This window comes from Protopterus annectens, chromosome 4.part1 (assembly GCF_019279795.1).
Source record: "Protopterus annectens isolate FY-2018-M chromosome 4.part1, PAN1.0, whole genome shotgun sequence".
NCBI classification, from domain to species: domain Eukaryota; kingdom Metazoa; phylum Chordata; order Ceratodontiformes; family Protopteridae; genus Protopterus; species Protopterus annectens.
The window spans coordinates 496,669,446-496,694,432 of record NC_056734.1 but is presented as its reverse complement, the minus strand read 5'-3'; the positions used below and the strand labels follow the sequence as shown (position 1 = coordinate 496,694,432).

Genomic DNA, 24,987 nt, shown 5'->3' with positions numbered 1-24,987 from the left:
TGGCTAAAAATTGTAATAATGCTATGGTATCCTCTCTGCATTTTTGCTGGGTGGGGGCTGCCCGCAAATTGTCATCTACATAAAGTAAAATCTGACTGCCTTTCGGTGGGATAAATCCCACCAGCTTACTTGCCATTTCTTGTGCGAATATTGTTGGACTTTCACAATATCCCTGTGGTAGTCTCGTATATGTATACCGTTTCCCTTGAAATGTAAATGCAAACCAATGTTGGCTGTCAGGGTGTATTGGTATTGAGAGAAATGCATTGCTAATATCTACCACAGAAAAATATTTTTGTTGAGGTTTCAAATCATTCAATAAAGTGTGTGGATCTGGCACCATAGGTGCCCTGGGTATAACTGCGTCATTTACAGCTTGTAAATCTTGAACCATATGCCATTCTCTGTTTGCTTTCCTAACAGGAAATAAGGGTATATTACATGATGAATCAGGAGATTTTATTAAGACTCCTTCCTTAAGTAAGGCTACTATTATAGGTTTGATTCCTATTTCTGCATCCTTTCTTAAGGGATACTGTCTCTTTTGAGGTCTAAATGCTGATTTTGGCGTGATAATAACTGGTCCTGCTGTACGAATAAGTCCTACATCTGATTTCCCTGTTGACCAGAGAGTCTCTGGTATATCTCGTAAGGCTTTTTCCTCTTCCTCTAGTAAGAGTGCTACTCAGCTATCCTCACTTGCCTGTGAGGGTACAGCTGGGTGTGTCTGTGTTATCCAATTTAATTTCTGCTTTTGTACTCCCTGTTTGGAAAGTTCTAACTCTGTCTGCTTTTCCCACCTTGTTCTCCTAGGTCTGCCCACTTCAAATTTCTATCTTTAGTTAAACTCACATGTGGTAATCGATTAGATTTGTAAAGTACTAGAAATTCCTGGGGCAATGAACAGCTTACTACACTGTTTCCTTCTGTGTCCCAGTACAAGTTTCATAATACTAATCTATTAGCATGGTTTCTAAACAGTTCTTGCTCATATTCTTTATCAGGTCCTGGTCTGTTACAGTAATATAGAGTACAATGCAACAAATGCTGTTTATCAATGTCAAGGGAGGGGGATTTACTGATGGCTACGTTCATCAGTTCTTCGGTTACTGCCCCTGTACCAGTCGTAACTAAGTCCTGGCTGTACCAATAAAATGTTTCACCCTCCGGTCGCACTACAAAAGTATCCATTTGTCGCTGTGCCTCCATACCCTGCATAGTTGGAACTACGGTTATGCCAAATATCTGCATTAGGTCTCTGCCCAAGAGATTCACTGGGCATTTTGCAGAAACAACAATTTTGCTTTTCTGGGTCATCCCTGAAACTGAGTCAGTTATCGCTATGTTGTGGGAAAGTGGCTCCCAATACAGCTGTCCATTAGCTGCTTTCACTAATATGTAGTCAAGTGATTCTGAATTGTCTGGTAGTTTGGAAGGATGTATCAGGGTTCGTGAAGCCCCTGAGTCACACAGGAATTTAACTTCCCTCCCCTCTACCAGAAGTGTAACTTCCGGTTTTGTGTCTGCTAAGTAGAGCTCTAAGCTCAATAATGCTAAGTCCAAAATTTCGTTTTCTTCATTATCTGTGATTTCATTTACATCCTCTATTTCTTCCGTCACATCCTCTACCCTTTCTATCACATTTGCATTTGTCTTTTCTTGTTTATTCCTATCCAGTGATTCTTGACTATCATATAGTCATTCCTCACCCTCCTTATCTTCTGTGGTTACCTTCTTATTTTGCCTGCAATCCCTTGCTAAATGTCCCTTTTTCCCGCATTTGAAACATTCACCCCTTTTCTTTCTCTCCTCAAAGTCATCTGATCATTTATCAGATTGTTTGTTTCCCTGGGTATTTTTCTTACCCTTCTTCCCAGTTTGTACTACAAAAACTTCTGATCCGTCTTCTACTGCAAATACTTGAGTTTTCTTTTTCTTTTTGCTATTAAAATGCCTTTCGGCATGTCTTGCATATTCAAGTAATGACTGTATAATCTATTTGTACGATGATGTACCATGTGCTTTGTAATAAAGCTGCTAATGGGTGCAATACTGCCTTTTAAAAATGCATTCTTTAACTGTTGCTCATATGGGGAATCGTGTTTGATCTTCAGGTACCTGCATTCTACAATGGTTATTAAAACATTCTAATAATTTGGCATAATATCTATCAACAGTTTCACCTTCTTGTTGTATGCACTGATTAATGCAAGTCCAATCAGCCCTAGGCTTCCATTTCTCAAAGATTCAGTCTGTCAGACCTTTCACTCTGTTGTCCAGTTCTGCGTTACTATGTGGGAGTGGTCTAGGCTCTGTGTCACGGGGATTCCAGTTGCCACTGATCATGTGCCAATCTGGACCTACGATTTGTCTAACTACTTTCTCTACTTCTTCTCCATTCAAATGGTAACTTAACCTCATGCTCTGTAAGTCTTCTAAGAATTTCCTAAAATTAACTTTTGGATGGGGAATTCCCTCTGTGGCTTTCCGGATGTCTTCCAGTGTCCACGGTCTATATACTAGAAGAGTTGGATCCTGTCCTGCCTGCGGATTTGGTACTTCTATGAGTGGACATATCTCTTCTTCACTCATAGCTTGTGAATTTTTATTCATTTCATACAATTCAGTATCCCCTCTTAAATTGCGTGTTCGAGACCTGGTCTCGATAGGATCCCTGACAAATGGTTTTGGTTTTGCAGGAACAGCTGGGTATAGCGGAGGTGGATCAGCTTGTCCACTTGCTTCATATTCTGGTAAGGGAAGCGAGGGGGCGGAGGAGGGGCTGTCACTATTACCAAGTTATTGTCTTCTTTGTCTAAGAACATTGCTTTTGAGTTTTTAATCTTTTGTTCCCTGCGGTTTGCTTCCTCAAGCCACCTGTGTGCCTGAGGGACTCCTAATTGTCGCTGCTTTTTTAGCTGACCTTTCGCGTCTGTTTTAAGTTGTCTAACAAGTTTAATAAGTGAAGGTTTATCTAAATTACCATCAAATTTGTATTTAACAACCCATTTTGTATAATACTTAACATTATCGGCACGCTGTAATTCCATATATTTCGCGTCTTCGGTTAAGGGCGGGTCTTGGGAACTTTTTGTGCACTGATTTCCCATGTTGCCTTAGCTAAGTTAGAAATTGTTACGTAACCCTTTTTATCACATGGTACCACAATTTTACACCTTTTCATAGTTTATCTAGAATAACTGCCTACCTATTCTGTTTCCCTGATCTATGACAAGACAGCAATCTTTTTGTCCCTGATCTGCACATGCAAATCTCCCTGACAAAACAATACTGTAACAAGTCCCTGATCTAAAACAGAAATAAGGTAAATTCCTCCTTACCTGACTCTCCGTGTGTTGATCCACCGGAATGTTGACTCGTCCTCCAATCCCAGATCAGAAACAGTGGCTGGCCTCTTTCGAACGACAATTCAGTCGGAGGTCTTTCAAAACAGAAGAGCCGATATGGCCACTTCCCCCTACGGGTACATGCCACTGGGCCCAGTTCTGACCTGAGCCTAGAGTGAGAGATACTTTCCGGTCCGAAGGACCAAACTGACAAAGGAAAAATATACTTTAAAAATGATCAAAACACGGTAGGTTCAGGTTAAGGCACTTTAATCTTGCAGCAAGGAGACAAAAATGTGCTAATACAGAGTTTGTCTAACTAGAATCAGGAAATGCAGGCATTTTTATACATTTTCTAATAAGATATTACCTACCAAGCTGACGTAGTAAATCACAAGTTTTGTCATCATCATTTCGTAGTGATTATTTTTACAATATTCTGCTGGTACTATCATTTTTTTGTGAGAAACTTCCTAAGAAAAACAACGTGGCCTTGGCTACCACTGGTTAGATATATGCAATGTTACCATTCAAGGTACTATGGCTAATTTGAGCAGAAAGCAAGTATAGATTGCAGTTCATTTTTCTAACAGTCCTTTGTCCATGTTATCTCTAATTTCTGCAGCTGTGCATGTTCTCATACTTTGAAAAGAGCTGATTGTTTAAAATCATTACATTACAGAATATAGCATTGTTCATTCATTTCTTCCTGACCTAGTAGATAATCACTTGCTTCTCAAGTACATTTCCAAAAGGCATAAACATGAATATTGCTGTGCTAGCAATTACTAGGTCAGAGGGCATCTTGCAAGTTTCAGAAAGCACACTGCAGTTTCAAAAAGCATCTTTCAGTCTCATATGAAACTCAACTGTATATAAAACAGTGCATATAAAATAGAATGAAAAATGTGTTAACTTATTTAGTTTCTAATTAGCATTAAGCACACACATTAATACATATTTTTCTGACAGTCCCACTTTTATTGATGACCTTGTCCAGATTTCTTGCTGTCAGAGCTTGAGAGGTGTGGGTACAGAGTGCATTCTACTGTGCAGGAATGCCCATTATATGTGTAGTATATTCCTCATAGCACTGTAACTTCCAGGTATGTCAGTGGCAGAGCAGTACAGAATAATGTGGTGAACCACTGACAGACAGCTGTGCATAGACTGATAGGCAGTTATGACATTAGTAGGGTATTGGCCCTGTAGCCCTTATAACCCACACAGATGAGAGTGTAGCCCATGTTACAATATGTCACCATACAGAGCCCCTGTCCAGCAGGAACCAGATGGGGTCACAGAACTGTATTTTTTGTTTCCTGTGCACTTAGGGAGCACATCACTAGGGGTATTGAGGCACTTGGCTTGCTGTTGACAGGGAGTGTATTCCACAAATGGGGGAGTGTGTGGTACATGTATCTGTCACACCAACAAGCCATACTGTTATCACAGCCCAGGTTGAGGTCACACCTACAGGTTGATGGAGTGGGCCTTGCATTCCAGATGTGCAACAGTCCCATCAAGGCACGGTCTGGATTGCTTTGTATGCCAGACAGGGGTCACCTCAGCAGAGTCTTTATGGAATGGGGTAGAGGGACAGTGCTGTTAGCCTATCTGTGTAGGGTAGATGTGTGGGGTTAGTGGTAAGGCCTTAGTGTTTGCAAGACCCTGGTATGTGGAGTCTTCATGGTCTGTGGTGTGTAGATTTGTGGAGTTCTCATGTGATTTCACCTCTGAGGTGTCCACTGTTTAGGTTTTGTTTTGTTGCGGGCCTCCACTTACATGGGTGTGTGTTGTGTATTCGCAGGTGATATTTACTGACTCCTTACACTGCCTGACACCTATGTTACTGCACAATCTGTCCTGGTGTGCACATTCTCCATTTGACTAGCCAGTGGTTCCCCTTCCCCTTATGTGTGTCTCTTTGTCCTGTAGTGCAGTCACAGGCTTTGGCCCCAGTGGCTGCTGTTATGTATTTGTAATTCTGATCTGGGTGAGGTACATGCAGTTACATCACACACATGGTTGTGGACTTCATACTTCTGATTGTACTTATTTAGCAGGTTGTCCATCATTACACCACTCCATTTGCTGTGGTACTTAGACAGTTTGTGTTGCTATATGTTATTATGAGGCTACATGTGGGCCTAACTGTCATACCATCACAGACTGACACCTGGATAGGCCCAAATATGACAGTCAGACAAAGGCCGACACATGGGGACAGGATGTTAATAATGTTCTGCCAAACATAGACAGTTGGGAGGCCAGTTTGGTAATTGCTTGTTTGCTCTTATGGGTATGATGTCTGCTTCCCTACTGTCTGCCATTGCTGTTTTGACATGACCCTTTCTTGTTTTGCAAATAGTTGGCAGGTAAATGCAATGTTAGGACAAGCAGAACAGATATACAAGGCATACTTGTGCTCCTTCTGTGACAACCTGTGTCATTCCAGGGGTATGGCTGTTGGCCAATGAGATGTCAGTGCTGACACAGAAATGTGGCAGCCTTTTATACACTAGAAGTACACTGACCTTCAAGTACCTGCTGTCCTACTAGGCACCATACCTCTCAACTTCTGAGTGCCAGACATCTAGACAAATCCATAAGTAATTGGGGGACAGAGGCCAAAATATAGGGACCATTTTTAAGTACTGGCCTTACAAACCTAGAAAGGTGATTCAATAACAGGTTTTGCATTAGTATGCATGTTTCTATAGAGTATGAAGTCTGACATTACAATCTGTCCTTATTTTCTGACCTTAGTCTTACGTGATTTGCCAATGAATTGCCAGACAAACATTATTTCATGTTATACAGACCACAATTGTGAGGCAAACCTCTGGACATTTTGCAATAGTTGAGAGGTATGGTAGGCACTGTGTAGGTTACTACAAGCTGTGTACTGTCCATATATGTGGCCCCTTGTTCATGACCTGTACAGCTTTCCTGGATTAACAGATATTGACATCTGGACAGTGTGTACAACTCCTACCGTAGGTGTAGCTGACATAAGAATAGTTGGCACTGCAGTTCTTGGAACATGGCCATGTGAAAGATAGCACTGTACCTAGGCCACTACAACACAACAGCCAGGAGTAAGTGCTGACCACATCCTGACAGTATTAACCACACATATACATAGCTCATTGACCCCTGCATATTGTGGACATGCAACACATTATCATGTTGATTGGGACAGCCCTGACAATGTGTGCTCTGGTGCTATTTCCCTGCAAACATACATGTTACTGCATTTCAATGGGAATATGGGTGTGGGGGCACACCTGTCAACTGTACACACTTGCACACACTGTGCTGCTATTTTCTTTACATTTTGGTTCCATTTAGCATAGTATTGTACCCTGTCTTGGAGACTAGAGGCATATCATTAAGGACCACAGGTCAGATTGTAATGTCATACATTTGAGTTTCAATCTTCTTACCCTTCAGACCCTAACTGCAAGACCTGCTGTGCTATCACTGTGTAAGTCTGTAGGGGGTATTTCATCATTGTCACCATTTGTGAGCCTTTGCCAGACATTTCTTTATGGTTTTCTACAGCTGACTTGCTGGGTGAGACTGAGGGGTGAGTATGGGACCCCCACACTGACATCAGTGCCTGTGATCTATGACCCCCAGTTAGTCCCCCCCCCACACACACACACATATACTGCAGTGGGATTTGTCACCTTGGGTACTACTGCATAGTGTGGGGAAGCCAGTATTGGGCAAACATTTCCTGCTGTCCCACATAGCTGTCATTTGTCTGCTGCTATCCCAGTAGGCCACCCTATTCCCTTGCATACATGCAGCAATACCATAGATATGCTACCAGAACATACAAATCCATTAATTTATTGTTAAGACTGACTTACTTGATTTCTCAGTTGCATCTACCAATGGTATCATTATATCACCCGAGCCAACCACCAAACTATTGGGTATCACCATAGATAACAATCTGAACTTTGACATCCATATCAACAATACAATAAAAACTGTCAACAAAAAACTTGGCTCCCTCTATGGGATTAAATCTTACCTTTCCCATACAGCTAGAACAACCATAGCTCACACTCATCTAATCTCTACTCTCCTCTATGCCTCACCTATTTTTACTAACCTTTCAAAGAATAACCTCAGCAAACTGGAAACTTCCTACAATAACATTGCTAGATTTGCAACAGGAAACCCTTACAGAACCCACCACTGCATAAATATAAAGCATCTAGGATGGCTTGAACTACAAAACGTGATTAAATTCCATCAACTAACCATTGCCCATAAAACTCTCTATAAACCATTTAGTACTCCTATTTTATCTACCCTCATCACTCCATATACAAATCTGAAATCACTAGGTTCCTCACATAAAAATCTTCTACATACCTCTAAACCTAACAACAAGGCTGGTGAATCTCTTTTCTCTAATGCTGTTGGAAAAACTTGGAATCTTCTCCCTAGTAACCTTTCCTCTCTTCCCTCTCCATCACTCTTCAAAAATAGACTGAAACTCTACCTTACAACACACTGGTTGTGCCCCTGTACTAAACCTGACTAGGCATCTATCCATCAGATTAAACTTAGCTCTGCTTATCCCAGACTACTTATAAGCTTCTACATATTCTATTATAGACTTGTTTTTCTCTTTATCTACTCTGTGTCTAGATTTATTCTCTTAAAATACACTGTGTCTAGTCTCTCTAAATACAAAGTTTTCTCTTATACAATTTTTTATTAGGAAATGTATTCGAATGGCTAACCATAGCTGAAATGAACTATGATTCCTGTTTTACTGAAATGCAACAAAATGTAATTGAATGTGATTAGTATATGACAATTTAGCTGTATTTGTAAATGTCTCATATTACAAATGATATTGTGTTTTTTTTTCTGTGTTTGTTGGAGCTTTTCTCCTCGGGCCTCCACTAAAAATGGACATATATCCAGTTGGACTAGCCTGGTCAACAAATGTAAAAATAAATAAAAAAATACTTTGTGCCTTCGGCAGTTGTGAGGACGGTGCTTGAGAGCTGCCTATGTCAGATGCATGCAGTACACTGCCTATATGTGGTAAGTTACCAGTAGTGTGATGTGTGTGTCATCCATTTTATTATGTGTGCGAGTTGGAGAGAGGTGTCAGTCCCTGGGTTCCTACAGTGTCAGTGTGTGTGCTATGCATTGCCTCTTTGCCAAGGCCAGGGCATATTGGGCACCCCTCCATCTACCTACAGGAGCTGGCTCAGGGGGTACCTCCTCCAAGTCCCTCTGTGCCTGTGGGGACCCTGGCAATGGTAGGGGTCTGTGTGACCCTTCCCAGTGCTGTTCCTGCTGCAGCTGCTTCTGCAAGATCATATTGTGTAGCATGGCACATACTATGAACATGTGTGGACATGTGGCTGGAGAGTATTGCAAGGCTCCACCAGATATGTCAAGGCAGCAGAACCATGCCTTGAGCATCCCAAACACATGCTCTGTAATGATCCTGGTTTGTGGGTGTGTCTGAATTTATGATAGGTGTCATCATCCACGGCTCCATTGCATAGCCAGCATCCCCCACCAGATGGCCATATGGGATGTCCCCCCTGGCAAATCCCTGATACAGCTGTGAGGAATGCCAGATGTGGGAGTCATGATAGCTTTCAGGGCTGCCAGCACACATATTAATGATAATGCCCTGGGGATTGCATATGACCTGGCAGTTGATGGAGTGAAAGCCCTTGTGGTTTAAGTAGACCCTACCCTGCTCACTGGGTGGTGCTTTGATGTGGATGTGCGTGCAGTCTATGGCACCCAGTACCTCCGGGTAGTCTGCTACACGGTGGAAGAGGCGCATATTGCTGGTCATCTCCTTATGGGTGCTGGGGAAGTAAATGTGCTCACTGGCATGTGGTAGGATGGCATCCAGAAACTGGTGGAGTACCATGGATGCAGATGTCTGTGAGACCCCCCATGATGTCCCCAGTAGGTCTTTCGAAAGTACCTGTAGCTAGTATTTTTAAGGCTACACAAACCTTGGTATCCACTGGGATGGGATCCCCTCTGTTGGGTCTGGGTCTGAGGTGAGGCTCGCACAACTCGATGAGTTGCTGAAGTATGTCCCTGTCCACCCTGTAGCACTCTACTATCTGCAGATCATGTAGCCCCTGGTAGGTTACCCTGGGTCTGAACACTCTTCTCTTCCTCCTCAGTCTGGGGTGGTTGTCAGCATTATCCTCCTCACCACCCTCAGCCTCTAGCACATACTGATGTATCAAAGTGACAGCAGCCCCTAATATTTTGTCAGTTAAAATTCCCCCAAGTGTGTACACCAATGATGCAGAGTTTGTGGGAAAAAACAGACTGAAAGGTGTTTGCATAGTTTATACTGTTGTGCTGCAGATGCTGCTTGCATGATTGGCTGACTATGATGCATTCCACCTGCCAGCTATATTATTTGTACTTGATTGCTTTTATTCTGCTATTTCCCATTTTTTTCTTTTTTTTCCCTTCCCATTTCCACTCCTTTTAATCCCTGTGGCATGCCATGCAAACCCTCTGCCCAAATGTAAACAGTCCTGCTATTTTCGGGTTTTTTCTTTTTTGTTTTGTTTAAGACCCAAAGCCAAACAAACTCGTTTAGCTAAAGTAAACACATTGAAGCAGAAATATCCCTCCCTTGGACGTGAACACACTCTTCATTTCATGGAATAAGTAAATACAGTCTCAGACACACCCCATTGTGTAGCTAAGCTCAAATGGAAGCTGTGGAGCTCCAATGTGCTTTCACCAAGCATGACACACCCCCTTTTCATGTCAGCTGCTTCTCCTGCTTACACCACTGCCTTATAGCTCCTACATTGTTAGGTGCAGCCAGAGAATGGTCTCCCATTTAGTGATTCAGTAAAATATGCTCATTTGCATACCCCACTACCTTAGCCCCTTGTTACACTACTACACCAGAGGCTTAATCCTTAGCAACCAGTGTTAGCTGCTATTGTTTTGATTCTGCATGCCATACACTATAATGGCACAATGCAGATTTCACTTAAAATTGTCTTTTCACATTTTTTTTTGGCACAATCTCATTTGCTTGCGATGCTTAAATGGCCGAAATTGGAAAAAAAAACTTTGATTTTTATAATTTTGCAATGCTTTTCCATGCCACTGGCTATATTTTTGGCCATTGGCATGCCTAATGGTTATAATACATGCTTTACGTTCAGCTGTCACACCCCCGTTTTCATTTTTGCAGAAATGTACAAGGTCAGTAACTGAATACATTTCTGCAACGAAGACGCTGTCTGGTTCGACTCTCAGCTAGAGCGTCTTCTGCGTGGAGACATGCGTGAATGGGCGCACCTTCCTTGAAAGTTGTGCGTCAGGGCTGGCAACTCGGCACATAAAAATCAACTGCCAATCATTAGCAGACTGGAGTTCCGCTGTGGCGACCCCTAACCGGGAAAAGCAAAAGACACAACACTGTTCTGGCACAGATACCTGCCTGCTTACTGAATAGCTAATTCACCAACGAATGAGGTAATTAGCATTATTTAGTGGTGTCCACACCAGAATAGTGCTAGCAGGCTTGTGCATGCCCCAGCCTTGTTTTCTGGATTGCTCAGCGACCATATTCCATGCAGAAGCTGCTGCACTATTCTGGCATAGAAAAAAAACCTTTATTGAATCCTGGGGTCTGTGTAAAACAACCATTTTCTACTGTTTTATATTAATCTGTTTTGACTGAAGTTAAGGCAATCCATTCTAAATCCCACCCCATGCCCTTCTTGGGCAGTAGAATTTTAGCTTCTAGGCAATTGGGGGTTTAGTTTGGTAGTACAGTATATGCATGTATGTGATTTTATTTTATTTAATCTTATTGGATTCTCTCTAAAACGTTAGATGTTGTTTGGGTTAGGCATTTGGCACTTTGGGGAATTATGGTGCTTTTTTTGTCTTGTAATTCTCACATTTGGTAAATATGCTTTGTTATCCCTGTGATGATAGGAGGTACTGCTAGCCATGCCAGGAGAAACAGGGCAGTGGATTTGTAAATATACCAGCACAGCTAGCTGTAATTTTGTAAATAATTACATGTCATCTGTATATCAAACAGATTTGTAGAGATGCTTGTGCTGAAAATGTACTTGTGGGGTTTGCTTGTATTAAAGCGTATCAACAGTGTGCCTTGCTGGAAGGAAAAGAAATGTACATGTATTATTGTCACTGATTTAAATGTATACATTATAACAGCATATACTGGAAGGGAAGAGGTTAATCCATCTGACTTTAAAATATATCTGAATTTAAATTGCTTTAAGGGTTAAGCCATAAACATGTTATCCCCCAGTTTTGAATGGAACCAGACACACAATGTCTATGCTAGGGAATAGGTTGTAGCTCCTGTAGGAAGAGTGGAATGGCTTAATGACTTCCAGCAGCTGCACCATGTCTGAGCAATGTCCTTGTGTGGGTATTATTGACATGTAGGTGCTAAAATCCTGGCAGCTTCTAGTGTTGTTGATAGCATGGGAAATCGAGTTAGATGACCAGATGTGTGTGATATCATTCTGTACAGAGATCATGTTTTAATATCAGAGGAGACTGAAGTCTCAGCAGCATTCTGTATTCTGTCTTGGATCTGACAACAAGGACCACTCACTGATCCTGTCTTGCTCTATTCAGTAAATAGGAACAGTGGTTTTTTAGGCAATCAAGAATAGATAGGGAGACTAGCTAAATATTGTTTTCTATAACTCTGTGAAACTTTCCATCAGTGTTATTTTTAATATTCTCTGTGATAGAAACTCTGGTATTTACTGTAAATATATATTTAGTATTCTTGTGTTCTTTTATTTACTATTAAATATATTTAAACTTCTCATTTTGGCTGGTCCTTTTAGAAAAATATTTAAGTTTTCAGAGTATTTGCATATTTATTTGGTGAGAACTCTGGCCACCCCTGAAAGCCTTGCTGTTTAGTCAACATTACCATTTGTATTAATATTAACTTCACCCAGTATAATTGGGTACCCTTTTAAGAGCCTTATAGTAACTGACTGGTGGCAGTGAAACTACCTTATAGTCTGGGCAAAGTTGTTAGAGGGTGCAATCTATACCAGCCTTTCCCAGGTGTGTGTGTCAGCTACTTGTAGCAGAGACACAAAGCACTGGCTTCATGGAGAGGTTGCTGGAGGACTTGGCTTGGACAAGTGGCTGAGGACCTAATCCTACAGCTATGCCAGTGGGGAGTTTTACTGGGGACCTGAAGGAAGACAGATAGACAGCTCCAGACCCCTGGACTGAGTGTGTTCCCTGTTTGCTCTTAAGGGAAACTGCTTGATGCAGAGAGGTCTGCATCTGTAAATACTGAGTGTATCCATCTGTATTCCAAGAGAATGTCCCTCTCCAGTGTCAGTCGTGAGGATTCAGACTCCTTGATTACTGGCCCAGAGTGCAGAGTTCACAATCCCAAATAATAAAAATTCAAGTTTTAATCTGATAGTAAGGTTATTATTTTGATAAAATTTCTATACTGTACTATATTCTAATATACACAATTTTACATGTATTTAATATAGAAAAAAGGTGAAATTTTAAAATATATGTGTAATTTTCTAAACATGCTAAATCATTTCTTACATATTTAACACACTACCTGTATATTTGAAAATTAAAACTAACTTTCCCGCTTCAACATGTATCATTTTGCTGCAATAACACCAAGACATAATTTTTGAGCAACAGAAATCAAGGTGGTGGATGTTTTTGATGAATGGCACTAAACTCTGATGAATGGTCTAAATGTAAGCAGCATCAGTGATTTGGAATCAGACACCTTTTTTTATGGAGCAGCAGCCTCCTGTCTTGTTCTCTTAGTCTCACCAAAGCATACCAGCTCTTATTTCATCTTAAGATTAACAATTAGAAAGCAGATCTCAGCTCAAGGAGACAGTGAAAGTTGCCGATTGCAGAGACTTACTGTGAGGATTGACCTTTGCTCATCTAGTGCATTTTTGGAGAGTAGTGCAGTCTATTCTTAGAGAATGATAAGTAGAATCAACAGATCAAGCTGGAGGGACAGGTTCATAACCCAGAGACTGCCCATGGTATTGAATAGACTTCCCATACATGTCAAACAGCGCACCTCAGTGGCCCTCTTCATGAGAAATCTTGATGAGTGGATGGGAAATAGAAAATTCACACCGGGGATCACTCCAATGGCTCTACTCAACAAAGGCACTGGGAACTAAGGTCGGGTGGCACGATGCCAGGATGATCCTATGGCTAGGCTTGTAAAGGCTCCAGGGCCATTAGCCTAGTACACACCTATGATGCAGCAGGTGCCATTTCACTGCCATTCTGCTTTAGATATGGTCAACTGTACTTATGCATCTGGTTTCCTCGTAGAAAACAAAACACAGTAAAATGTTTCTTGAGGTTTATTTAACAGACCAAGGAAAACAAAAAATGTAATCTGCTACCCATTAAACTTTGCCATCAATGTGTGCTTACATAAGTAGATCGGAAGGATTAAGCACCTCCCTTGACTGTACAAGCAACGTGTTAAAAAGAAAAACTAAAATAAAGGGAATGTAATTTTAAACACAACGCTTTACTGGAATTTACTTAAGGTAGTTCACATTGATTCAAGGAAACTATTTTCAGTATTTATGAATTTGAGGTATATGCCATACATGCACACAAAGTACTGTAGTTATGCACTTTTTAAGATGCATTCCGTGCTTGCATAAAGCTTTATTAAGAAATGTGCAAGGACATATATTTAAAAAATGCTCCCGCACCAAGATTTAAACAGTTACGCACAAATGCAATATTCGTGTGGCCTTCGTTTTGAACGTTTAAGGTACAACGCAGTCAATTTACTTCATCTCACCAGCAAGAATATTGACGAAGAGGCGAAATGCAACTAAATTTTGCTAATTTTAGAAAACGTAGCACGAGGAGTCATCCGATCTAGGCTTGGAACATTTTCCGACTCCCGCACATCAGAACGTTTGTATCACGGTCCAGCTTGCGTTTTGCGTAGGTTTCTATGCCGGATGGTGATTATTGTAGGACAGAGTTTCAGGAAGCTCTGCTTTGACAGTTTGTGCAGTGCCCTTGTTTCTGTTTCTTGTACTTGTTGAATTGAAGATGTACCGATTGATCTGAGCGTGTCTATTTAGTACAGCAAAAAGCTGAAATGATGTTGCGGGTTAGAGCTGGAACTGTCTGGTGAGTGCTGCTAAACATACTGCTTGTAGCAGGCAATATAACGCTAGTGGCTACTCTCTGAAGGACCGGGTGGAGAATGAGAGGTTATTTCTATGCTGTAGATTAGCCGGGCCTTGTGGCACTTGTAATTTTCCCAAATATTTTATTTTTGTTTAATAATAAGTGGTAGTTTGTGCATTGTGTTATGTTTATATCAGATTGACTCATTATGTCATTACTTATCTGTTTAATTGCTTGGCGTACCTTCGGTTCTCTATTATATGTGAAGCATGACTAAAGGTAGATAATGCAGTATATAGTTTGTGTGATTATGACATTAATCATATAACTATTTTAAAACCGTATAGATTGTGCTGTTCTGAATTTTCCTTTTTTAGAATGGTTAAGCATAACACTAGTTTGTGCATCAAAACTCTTTGTTTCTGCTAGTTTTGCAAAGAAGTGCAGTAGCTTATGTTTTGGAGATAGAGAGATCCCGGGAGACTATGCTTTGTTTTTTTCCCCTATATTGTAGTGTGCTACCTGCTTCCTTCTCTCCTTTATGGCTATATGTATGGTTTATTGTTATTTAAAATATATAAATTTAGCTTAATTATTTTTGTTATGCCTTTCTGTCCAGACCCATAGCTTGTGGGAAAGTCCTCCTGCCCCTTATCCTTATAAATGTAAACAGTTCCCTAGTAATGACCACCTCCCTGCTGGCTGCCATGATGAATATCATCCCACCACCACTGCCACTAGAAGTGCCAGAGACCATGCAGGCTGCAGGACGGAGAGTCCTGCAAATGGTCTTGTTAATGTGCTGCCCGAGACATTCAGTAGGCTGTGGAGGCATTTCTTTCCTGCCCGAGTTAGTTTCTTTTTCTTTTGTTCTATGGCAGTGATTTTTGTCTAGTTGGGTGGATGAACTTTTCCAGGGACCCTTTTCAGCCACAGCATGGGCTATAGACACAGTCATATTGACAGAAATGCATGTAATAGATTTACAAGGTAGCATAAAATAAGATTATAGAAGACAGGCTAATATGAAATGGCTTATGCCTGACCACAAAGTTAGTTTAAATCTGTAGATTCACTAATGACCTCTGCATTGTATAAGGAATAAGTCATATAATTTACAGTTGGTTACAATGTGCAGACAGTACTGGTTTTCTGAGCGTTAGCTTAGGCAGGTTAATTTTATTTGTATAATGAAGCAGTTTACAACTTCTTATAGTGTGAAGTTAAGAAAATGAACTCGCTGAAAGTACTATTAACATAATTATTAGCATTTCTCTTAGGTAATTTTATATGTTGACTAAAAACAGAAATGATTCAGTTTTAGGAGTTCCATTAAGATTGAATTCAAGTATATCTTTAATAAATTTTATAGTACAGATATCTTTGTTACAATTTAATTTACTTAGATTTTGTCCAGATGTGGTGTCTTATGAAAAATAGTGTACAAGATTAAATATTAATGTATATAATAATTTTTTAAGCTTAAAGTATATGCATTAGTGGTGTATCTTGTGGGTGAAGTACTTGTTAGCTGGTTATAGTTTCACAGGAAAAAACTTAAATGTGTAACTGAGTATCATGTGTACACCAAAGCAAGAAATTGTGGAGGACAGCCACAGAAAGCGCTAGCCATAGTGAAATAGTAGGAGAGTAGGTAAGTCAGCCTAGACAGAGGACAATATGTCAAGCAGTCGTTGATGGCAAAAGATGTTTAGAAACGTGTCTGTAGGTACAGATAAAGTACTGTGGTGGGAATGAAAGTAGTGGATATTTATTTATTTGCATTTGTTTACCAGGATGGTCCACTGGGCCAAAAAGTGTACATTTTCAGTGGAGGCCCGGGGAGAAAAGCTCCACATACAAAATAAATTTAAATACACTCACATTTTCTACATACAGAGAGAGAGAACTTAAAAAACAGACATACAGTCAATCTTATTATAAATTTCTAGGTAGAATAACAAAGGCAGTATATATTATATACTAACTATACAAAGTACAGTATATCATTTGCTTTGGATACTGTAGAGTGAAGACAGCAAGAAATAGTTGCAAAACTGTTAAGCAGAGGGGAGAAATAAGTTAGTGAAATCAGGTGAGGGAAGATGGTCTGTAGTCGTAGCCATAGGGCTAAGAGATGCTGTTTTAGAGACTTTTTGAAGGATATGTAGATGATGGAAATATTGACACCATCTGGTGGTAAGGCCGTCACTTGCTGTACATGAGAAACTAAGGTGAGAAGTTAATAGGGTGTACTAGAGTTCTAGGTACTGTCTAAGTAAGATGTGCTTTGTGTGCTTAAGCAGCAGATATGATTGCACGAGAAGTATTAAGTATCTCGCAGTCACCACTACCCTTTGGGATAGAGGTTAAAGGCCTGACTATGACTTGAATTACAAACAAATGAATACTGGACTCCAAAAATGCCAAAATCTTTTAATAAACAATAAAGTTTTCTGGTTGGACTCCCTTTATCAGTGTTCATTCACAAACAAAATCAACAAATCAGTTTTAAATAAGACATTCAGATTGATTACAAGATACAGAGCCCCCAGTAAAACTACAATTAGTCTAATCAAAAAAAAAAAATTAAGTCACAGAAACTTTCATTGAACATTAACTGTAAAATACAATAAAAACATTTATAAATACTGTAAGTGGAATTCAGTAATGGAGTGTGGCTGGGTTTTACAGCTAGAAGCTGATTGTATACCCGGCTTGAATACTGCAGTTAGTATAAAGCCTGTATTGAGACAGAAACAAAAGAACCCAAATGAATTGTTTATATTACTGAATTGTATTTATAAATGCTTATTGTGGAGTTATAACCACTGACTCCAGTTAACTGGTCTGCAATCCAGTTGTCTTAGTTGTATAACTTGGATTATCTCAATTCGGTTAGTGGCCTAGAAACTGGAAGCACTATGGCAGGTGATGGTGGGAATGAGTAACTGATGCTAACTTACCCATTCTGGAGGCAGGGAAGAGGTGTAACAACTGCACTACTGACCTAATCCGGAGGGTTGGTGTACTACAGGGAGAAACTGTGATATGAATGTTGTACTGCACACAGGCCATGAGGTGGTAAGGGGTGGGCAAAAGTGAGCCCTTAGGAAATTCCTAAGAGCAATGGCGCCTATTGTGGCTACTAGCTATCTTGTGGGTAAGAGTGAGTGTTTGGTAGAGATCATCTTTCACAGTGGCAGCCCACCTTCACTTCCGACTCTTACCTCAATGTAAAATGGATGGATTGATAGACTGTCACTCAAACTATGGAAGGAATGGGCCATAGGGCTCTCACTAGGGTTGGGGAACAAATGGTTTGATAGTGTAGTGGAGAGGGTTGGGAACAGTGAGATGCTGGGATGACAAACTAAGTATATTGTAGTGGTTTGCTAATTGTAAGGGTATACTTTATATGCCCAAGAGATGAGAAGGAAGGAAAGAGGGTTAGATGCATTACCTTTTATCTCTGAAGCAGTAATAGGAATGTATGTCTTTTAAGTGATTAAATAATTTGGTGTAAAAATATAGTCCATTTCATTTTGGGCCAGGACAGATGGACATCAAGCTTTTTGCAAAGTAATGCAATGGCGTTCTTATTGTGGGGCTAGGAATATGACCTTGTATGCTTTAGTAATTGCTGTTTGCATGAGTTGGGTGTTGTGATTCAAAGTTAAGTAATTGTTGTTTAACTGTATTTTAATTTAGGGAATTAAACCATCTTGGCTAATGCTTTTCTAGATACAGGAGATTAATGGTTGGAATTGGTGCAGTAGACAGGCTTTCAACTCAGTGTAGGTCTTGCCTTCATGATAGAAGTATGATGTTGAAGGGGGGGGGGGTCCAGTTAGGCTTATAAGTATTTCTCCTTTCTCTTTTGCAGATCATTTTAAGAGGGTCAGTAATGGTAATAGTATCTTAAGGGACTATTTTTTTATGTTAGTTTCATAGGCATGCCAGTGGTGAAAATTTTCAAATCTTGTAGTTGGTTTCCTGTTTCAACTCAGAATGTTGTGCTGCTAAGGTAGTTTTGTGTCCATTTTAGTGTGTCAGACCTAAACCCTGTTAAACTGAGCAGAGAGTAATCCACTGTTTTTATGTGCCATTTTGAGGTCAGTGAAAAAAAACACAAAAATCTAACTTTATGTTCCTGACCACATGAGTTTCGAGTTTCTGAAAACTCAGTCATCTGATAAAGATTCATTACATTATACAGTAAATACATAAAGTCATGTGCATTAATATTAGTATAAAATTAGCTCAATAATACCTAAGCCATATGGAATGTCACACCCCTAACACCCTACGCATATCTTGCATTCCCAAGCATTTTCTGAAAAATAAAGGATAAGATAAATAAAAGTAAATATTTTGTGGACAGTAAAGGCCATTAAAACTATACAACTATCAGTGTTATCAGTAAGAAGTATTTTTTGTAGTGGTAGTAGTCATTGCATTCATAGTTCTTCCATAAATGCTGTAATATATTGTTCATAGGTAGATACTGGGCTATCAGCCCGAAGGCATATATTAGCCCAGCCACGTTGTGCGGTATTCACCGCCCCTTTGGTTAGTTCCCTAGGCCCTTGATCTAGCAGCTGGTACCCTTGGCCCCTATCTAGTAGAGCTGTTGGTATGATCCCTGGTGTGAACTTTCTGTTACCCATCCACTTGTCAGGATTCCTCTTGAAGGGTGATAGTGAGGGGCTCTGTCTTATGTAGATCGGGACCTTGTTCCATAGCAAGGGAAGTCTTTGCGAAGGGAATCTATCCCTCCAGCATGTTCTGTTCATTGTTGTGCTGAGGTTTATATCCCGAGCGTGTAGCTCGAGTGGATTTAGTTTTGCTAAGATGGAGCATGTTCAACAGTTCTGGGTTGGACATGGCTCTGTATATTAAACAGAGATCGCCTCTGAGAAGGCGGTATGCAACAGAAAAAAGTCTTAGTTTTTTCAATCGTGCTGCATAGGGCAACTGTTTGAGGCCATTAATCCTCTTAGTGAGGTACCTCTGTGGTCTCTCCAGCTGCTGGAGATGCCTAGCCAGGTACATTCCAATTGGTGCATTGTACTCAATAATGGGTCTGATGAGGGAAGAGTAGAGGGGCACCATTACATCCTTGGATCTTGATGCGAACCCTTTCATGATCAGATGGGTCACATAGAAGGATTTTCTAACCATCTTGGCAACATGGTTATCAAAGGAAAGCTGACTATCTACTTGGGTCCCTAGATCCCTTATTACTACTTCAGATTTCAGGGGGTTACCTCCTATGTGGTAGTTTGCGGGTATTCTGTTTTTTCCAAAGGGGATTACTATGCATTTTTTAGCATTTAGCTTGAGACCATGGCTTTGACACTATGCATCAGTCTCGTTAAGGCCCTTCTGGAGGATATCCATGTCGGCTGGAGATTCTATTATAGCACCCAGTTTGCAGTCGTCCGCAAACTTGGTCAGCCACAGCCCTCCAGTGCTTGCCTGTACTTCTGAGAAGTATATGCCAAACAGGAGGGGCCCCAGGACAGAGCCCTGAGGCACACCGCTCGTTACTGGTCTGGATTCGGACATAGATCCCACTACCCTTACTTTGTGGGATCTGTCTGAGAGCCAGTTTGCGATCCATCTTCTGACGTAAGGGTTTATGCCCAGGTTGGTGAGTTTATCAATAATACCCGAATGGGGAATGGTGTCAAATGCTTTAGCAAGGGCAAGGTAAGCCGTGTGTACCTCCTTTCCCTTATCTATAGCCTGAGTAACTGTCTCAAAAAAGTCCACCAGGTTCAGGAGGCATGATCTGCCCTTGACGAAGCCGAACTGTGTGGGGATCAATTGTTTGGAGGTTCCCAATCTCTCCATTTATGAGTTCCATAATGATTTGCTCCATTGCCTTACAGATCAGACTGTTCAGGCTTATTGGTCGGTAGTGGGCCCACCCTTATGCAGCGGAACCACCGTTGCCGTGCGCCATTCTATGGGCACACATCCTGTCGAGAGGCTGAGACTGAACAGGGTATTCAGATGAGGGGTTAATTCATTTTGGAGCTTGCGTATGACACAGCCTGGGACACCATCTGGTCCCATGGAGGCAGTGTTTTTAGCTTTAGATAGAACCTTATTAACCAACGTATCAGTAATAATTGGAGTTACACAATCCCCTGGAATAGTAATAGGCCCTGTAGTTGGTGAGGAGGGGTTGAAATTTGCACTGAACCTGTCAGCCAAGATGTTGGCAATGCCAGTGTACCATAAATGCTGTAATATGCATACAAACCCAAAATAATTTTCACTAAACTTTCACACTTTGTCATATCTTGAAAACTTTATAACCAAGACATATATTGTCAGAACATTTTTGTTAACTGGACAAGACAACAAGAAACACCTGTATGAGTATATGTTTATTGAAATATTTGCATAAATATGAAAGGAGATGCTTAATTGTATAAATAACACTGAATATTTCTCAAGATTTGCAACTTACAATGCAAATTTGAATGTTTTGTTCAACATTCAGTGTTTCACCTGATGTCATGCAACAGTTTGTACGTCAGTTGTATATTAAAGTATTAAGCACATGTGGAGATATTGTTTATTTTTATAATTAAAATGTATCGAGTGTAGTGTGATACAAATGAAGACTAGCAAATAAACATATTTATTATGGTTAATTACTACAGTTTATCAACACATCCCACCATGGCATATTACACCGTGCTCATCAATAACATGTAGGATTCTCACTTATGAAAATGTGAATAACAACTGATTAACAGTGATTAATTTCTCTACTCTGGGAAATCCTGGATTAACTATCTTGGTTTTATTTTGTTAACAATTGCTTGTACTTTCGAATATTGTTTATTTTTAGTTGGCAAGTCACTTAATAAATGGAGTCAGACCAAAAATAATTTCTGGATGCCATAAGGAGCTATGGGTGTCAACTGAAAGTATACAAAAAGGCACTATAGGGGTGAATGAGTTAAAACAATACAAGTACAATATCATGTAACACTGAAGCAGGGTACCACATTGCAAGTGTTTATTACTGATGTGTGGTTTGCAGCCTTCCATTAATGTCATGCTTTGTTTCCTAACGTCATATCACTTAAAATGTCATATTTAATCCATGGCCAACTTTTGTCTTTGGACTATCGTGTCTACTGTTGGATTTACTTGGGCACTAAATGTTTCTAGTGCTGTACTGGGTTGACTCTGATGGTATAATGGTGACCAACCCATAGGTTTTAGTTTGGCTTACAGTTGACCTTTCTTAGCTTCCAAGAATGACCTAGCAGTAACTGTAACTAAGAGAAGTTTGTTGGCCTTGACGCAGAATATAGAAAGTATAGAAATGTGGTTGCTGTACTGAGTTAGAATACATTATAAGGAAACTATTGATTCATCACACATTCTGTTGATAAACTGCAGAAACTAACCAGAATGAATGTTTACTTGCTAGATTAGATGTGAGCAAGCTGCATTTTTCAGAGGTTTGGTTATGACTGGAAATTATTTTGGTCAGTATTGCTCAATGAAACAGTTAGACTTTAGAAATTGGTTAGGTGCTGTGCAAGTTTGTGTCTGTCTGAAAGTGGAATATGAACTGCAGTTTCTAACATCTTTAGGCAGAATGTTCCAGGTGGCAGGGGCTGTTTTGGAAAGTGTCCCTTCTCCTTTAATGATGGTAAATACCTTGTGAAGAACAAAGCATGGTGGTTAGATGACCTTAAACAATGGGATATATGTCCTAATGTTGAGATTAGTTGTAAGGAGCAGGCTTTAGTTTAGAAAGATTAGATAGTTGGTCACACAGTTAAGAACAGAAGCAGAGGAGTCCTAATACTCTGTAACCGGTTAGCTTTGTACATAAATATACAAGTATGCCCCCTTTTTCTGATTGTTACTAAATCTGCAAATTTTATTGGCTACTATATTTAAAGGTTTGCAGCTCTGAATTTGGCATAAAACAATAGTTGGAAGAGACTACTCCAGTGTTTGGATGAACACATTAGTAGAGTCTGTCCTAGCCTCTTGAGTCAAGAACTTTGAAAGCCTTTAGGAATCTTTTACTTTTGAGAGTACTCTGAGTGCTGGTTTCTGTATAATGGGAGGAATTTGACTATTAATTCATAGGTGTGTACTAGGCCCTGGAGCCCATATAAGCCTAGACCAAGAAGATTCCCTGGCATCATGCCGCCCAAAGTTAGTTCCCTGTGCCCCTGTCAAGCAAAGCCACTGAAGTGATCCCCGGGGTGAATTTCTTATTGCCCATCCACTCATCAAGATTTCTCTTAAAGGGGGCCAGTGAAATGCTCTGCTTGACGTGAATGGGAAGTTTGTTCCAGAGTATGGGAAGTCTCTGGGTTAGGAACCTTTCCCTCCAGCATGTTCTGTTTATTGTGGTAATGAGGCTTAGGTCCCTGGAGCGTGTGGCATGGAGGGATTGGGATTTCTTTAGGTGTAACATATCTAGCAGCTCTGGGTCAGACATGGCTTTGTAGGTCAAGCAGAGATCGCCTCTAAGTAGGCGATGAGACAGAGTATAACTGGAGTTTTTTGAGTCTGTCCATATAGGGCATGTGTCTAAGGCCTAAGATCCTCTTAGTGAGGTATTTTTGCGGCCTTTCCAATTGTTGTAGGTGTCTAGTGAGGTACATACCAAATGGGGCATTGTATTCTATAATAGGTCTAATGAGGGATAAGTAGAGAGGGATTATGACCTCTTTCTTCCTGGATGAGAAACCTTTTGTAATGAGATGCATCACATAGAAGGACTTTCTGCGTACGGTGGCAATGTGGTTATCAAAGGAAAGGTTGCTGTCAACCTGTGTCCCCAGGTCTCTTATCACACCTTTGGTGTTTAGTGGACTACCGCCCATGTGGTAGTTCATGGGTACCGAATTCTCCCCAAAGGGAATGACTATGCATTTTTTGGCATTGAGCTTAAGGCCATGGTTCTGGCACCAGTTGTTGGTGTCAGTGAGGCCTTTTTGTAGAATGTCTACATCAGTTGGAGAATCAGTAATAGCTCCTAGTTTGCAGTCATCTGCGAACTTGGTCAGCCAAAGTCCCTTTTTGTTGGCTTGAACTTCAGAGAAGTAGATGCCAAACAGGAGAGGACCTAGAACCGATCCCTGTGGGACACCACTTGTACTGGTCGGTAGTCAGATTTGGAGTCCGCTACTTTCACAGTGTGGGTTCTATCAGTGAGCCAGTTGGCAAACCATCTTATGACGTAGACTCACTAAACTAAGTATAAACCCCTATCTATGATTCCTTAGTGAGGGATGGTGTTGAAGTCCTTGGAAAGCGCTAGGTAGGTTGTGTGAACTACCTTGCCCTCATCCACAGCTCTGGTGACAGACTTGAAGTCTATATCAGGTTGAGCAGGCATGATCTACCTTTCACAAACCCAAACTGCGTGGGGTAGAGTTTGGAGATTCCTTATGTTCTTATTTATAAGGTCCATGATGATGCGCTCCATAGCCTTGCATATCAGACTAATGGGGCGGTAGTTCCCCCTTTGTGGAGTGGGATGACCATAGCAGTGCACCATTTGGTAGGAACAAAGCCTGAAATGAGGCTGTGATTGAACAGGGTACTTGCGTGAGGTGCCAGTTCATTTTGTAGCTCATGTAGAACACAGCCAGGGAGGTTATCAGGTCCCATGGATGCTGTATTCTCAGCTTTGGACAATGCAGCTTCTGCTGTTGTGATAGGGCCTTGGGGGGGGGGTGGGGGGTAAAATTGGCACTGAATCTGTCAGCCAGTATGTTAGCTATATCTGTTGGCTCAGTATAGGAAGTACTTAGTTGGAACTTGGTGCCTTTTTTGGCTTTCGATTTAACTGATAAGGGTAGTTGTGTTCTTTAAGTGGTTAAGCTTTCCTTTTGGTAGTTAGCTATTATCTGTGTTTTGAGTGTGTGTGTGTTTGATGGTCGGGTATATCTGAGAAAGATAAACCTAGTGGTTGTAAAAGGTGCTTTTCTTGTGGGTGTAAGATGCCAAATTCTGACACCCACAGGAAGTGTGTTTAGTCAGCAACCACCTTGAGGCTGATTGGTCTGTTTGTGCGGCATTCAACCCTCAAGTGCTGGCAGGCTGCTGAAACCAATTGCTGCTGAAGAGCATGGCTCAGGGTAGGTCCCCTTCGTTGTCTTTAGACCTTAAGGAGTGAAAAAGGAAAGCCTCGTCTGTTTTCCCATGTGCTTCTCCATTGTCTCAAGAATGGCCTAGGCTTTCAGATCAGAGGTCACCAGATCCAGAACTGCCTCTGGCCGTCTGAGTACCATTGTCTCAAGCTACGTTGGTAGGTTCTGAGGTCTCTTCGGATTGGAGGCCTTGGATCTGATTGCATTTAGGTCCCCTTCGGATCTATCTGCTCCTTTGGATCCAAGAAGTGTGTCCCAGCAGG

At 40.8% G+C, this 24,987-nt stretch overlaps 1 protein-coding gene across 4 annotated transcripts in view; it reads left to right on the top strand.

Moving 5' to 3' along the window:
* The first annotated feature begins 14,182 nt into the window (after positions 1-14,182).
* OPA1 (OPA1 mitochondrial dynamin like GTPase) overlaps positions 14,183-24,987 on the top strand; it is a 2,039,562-nt gene continuing 2,028,757 nt past the window's right edge. Inside the window, exon 1 of one of the 4 annotated variants that reach the window (XM_044070302.1) lies at positions 14,183-14,570. In XM_044070302.1, coding sequence (XP_043926237.1) covers positions 14,539-14,570 — 32 coding nt within the window. In that variant the 5' untranslated portion in view covers positions 14,183-14,538. The remainder of the gene's footprint in view (positions 14,571-24,987) is intronic. The other 3 variants (XM_044070304.1, XM_044070303.1, XM_044070305.1) reach the window with 3 other exon arrangements.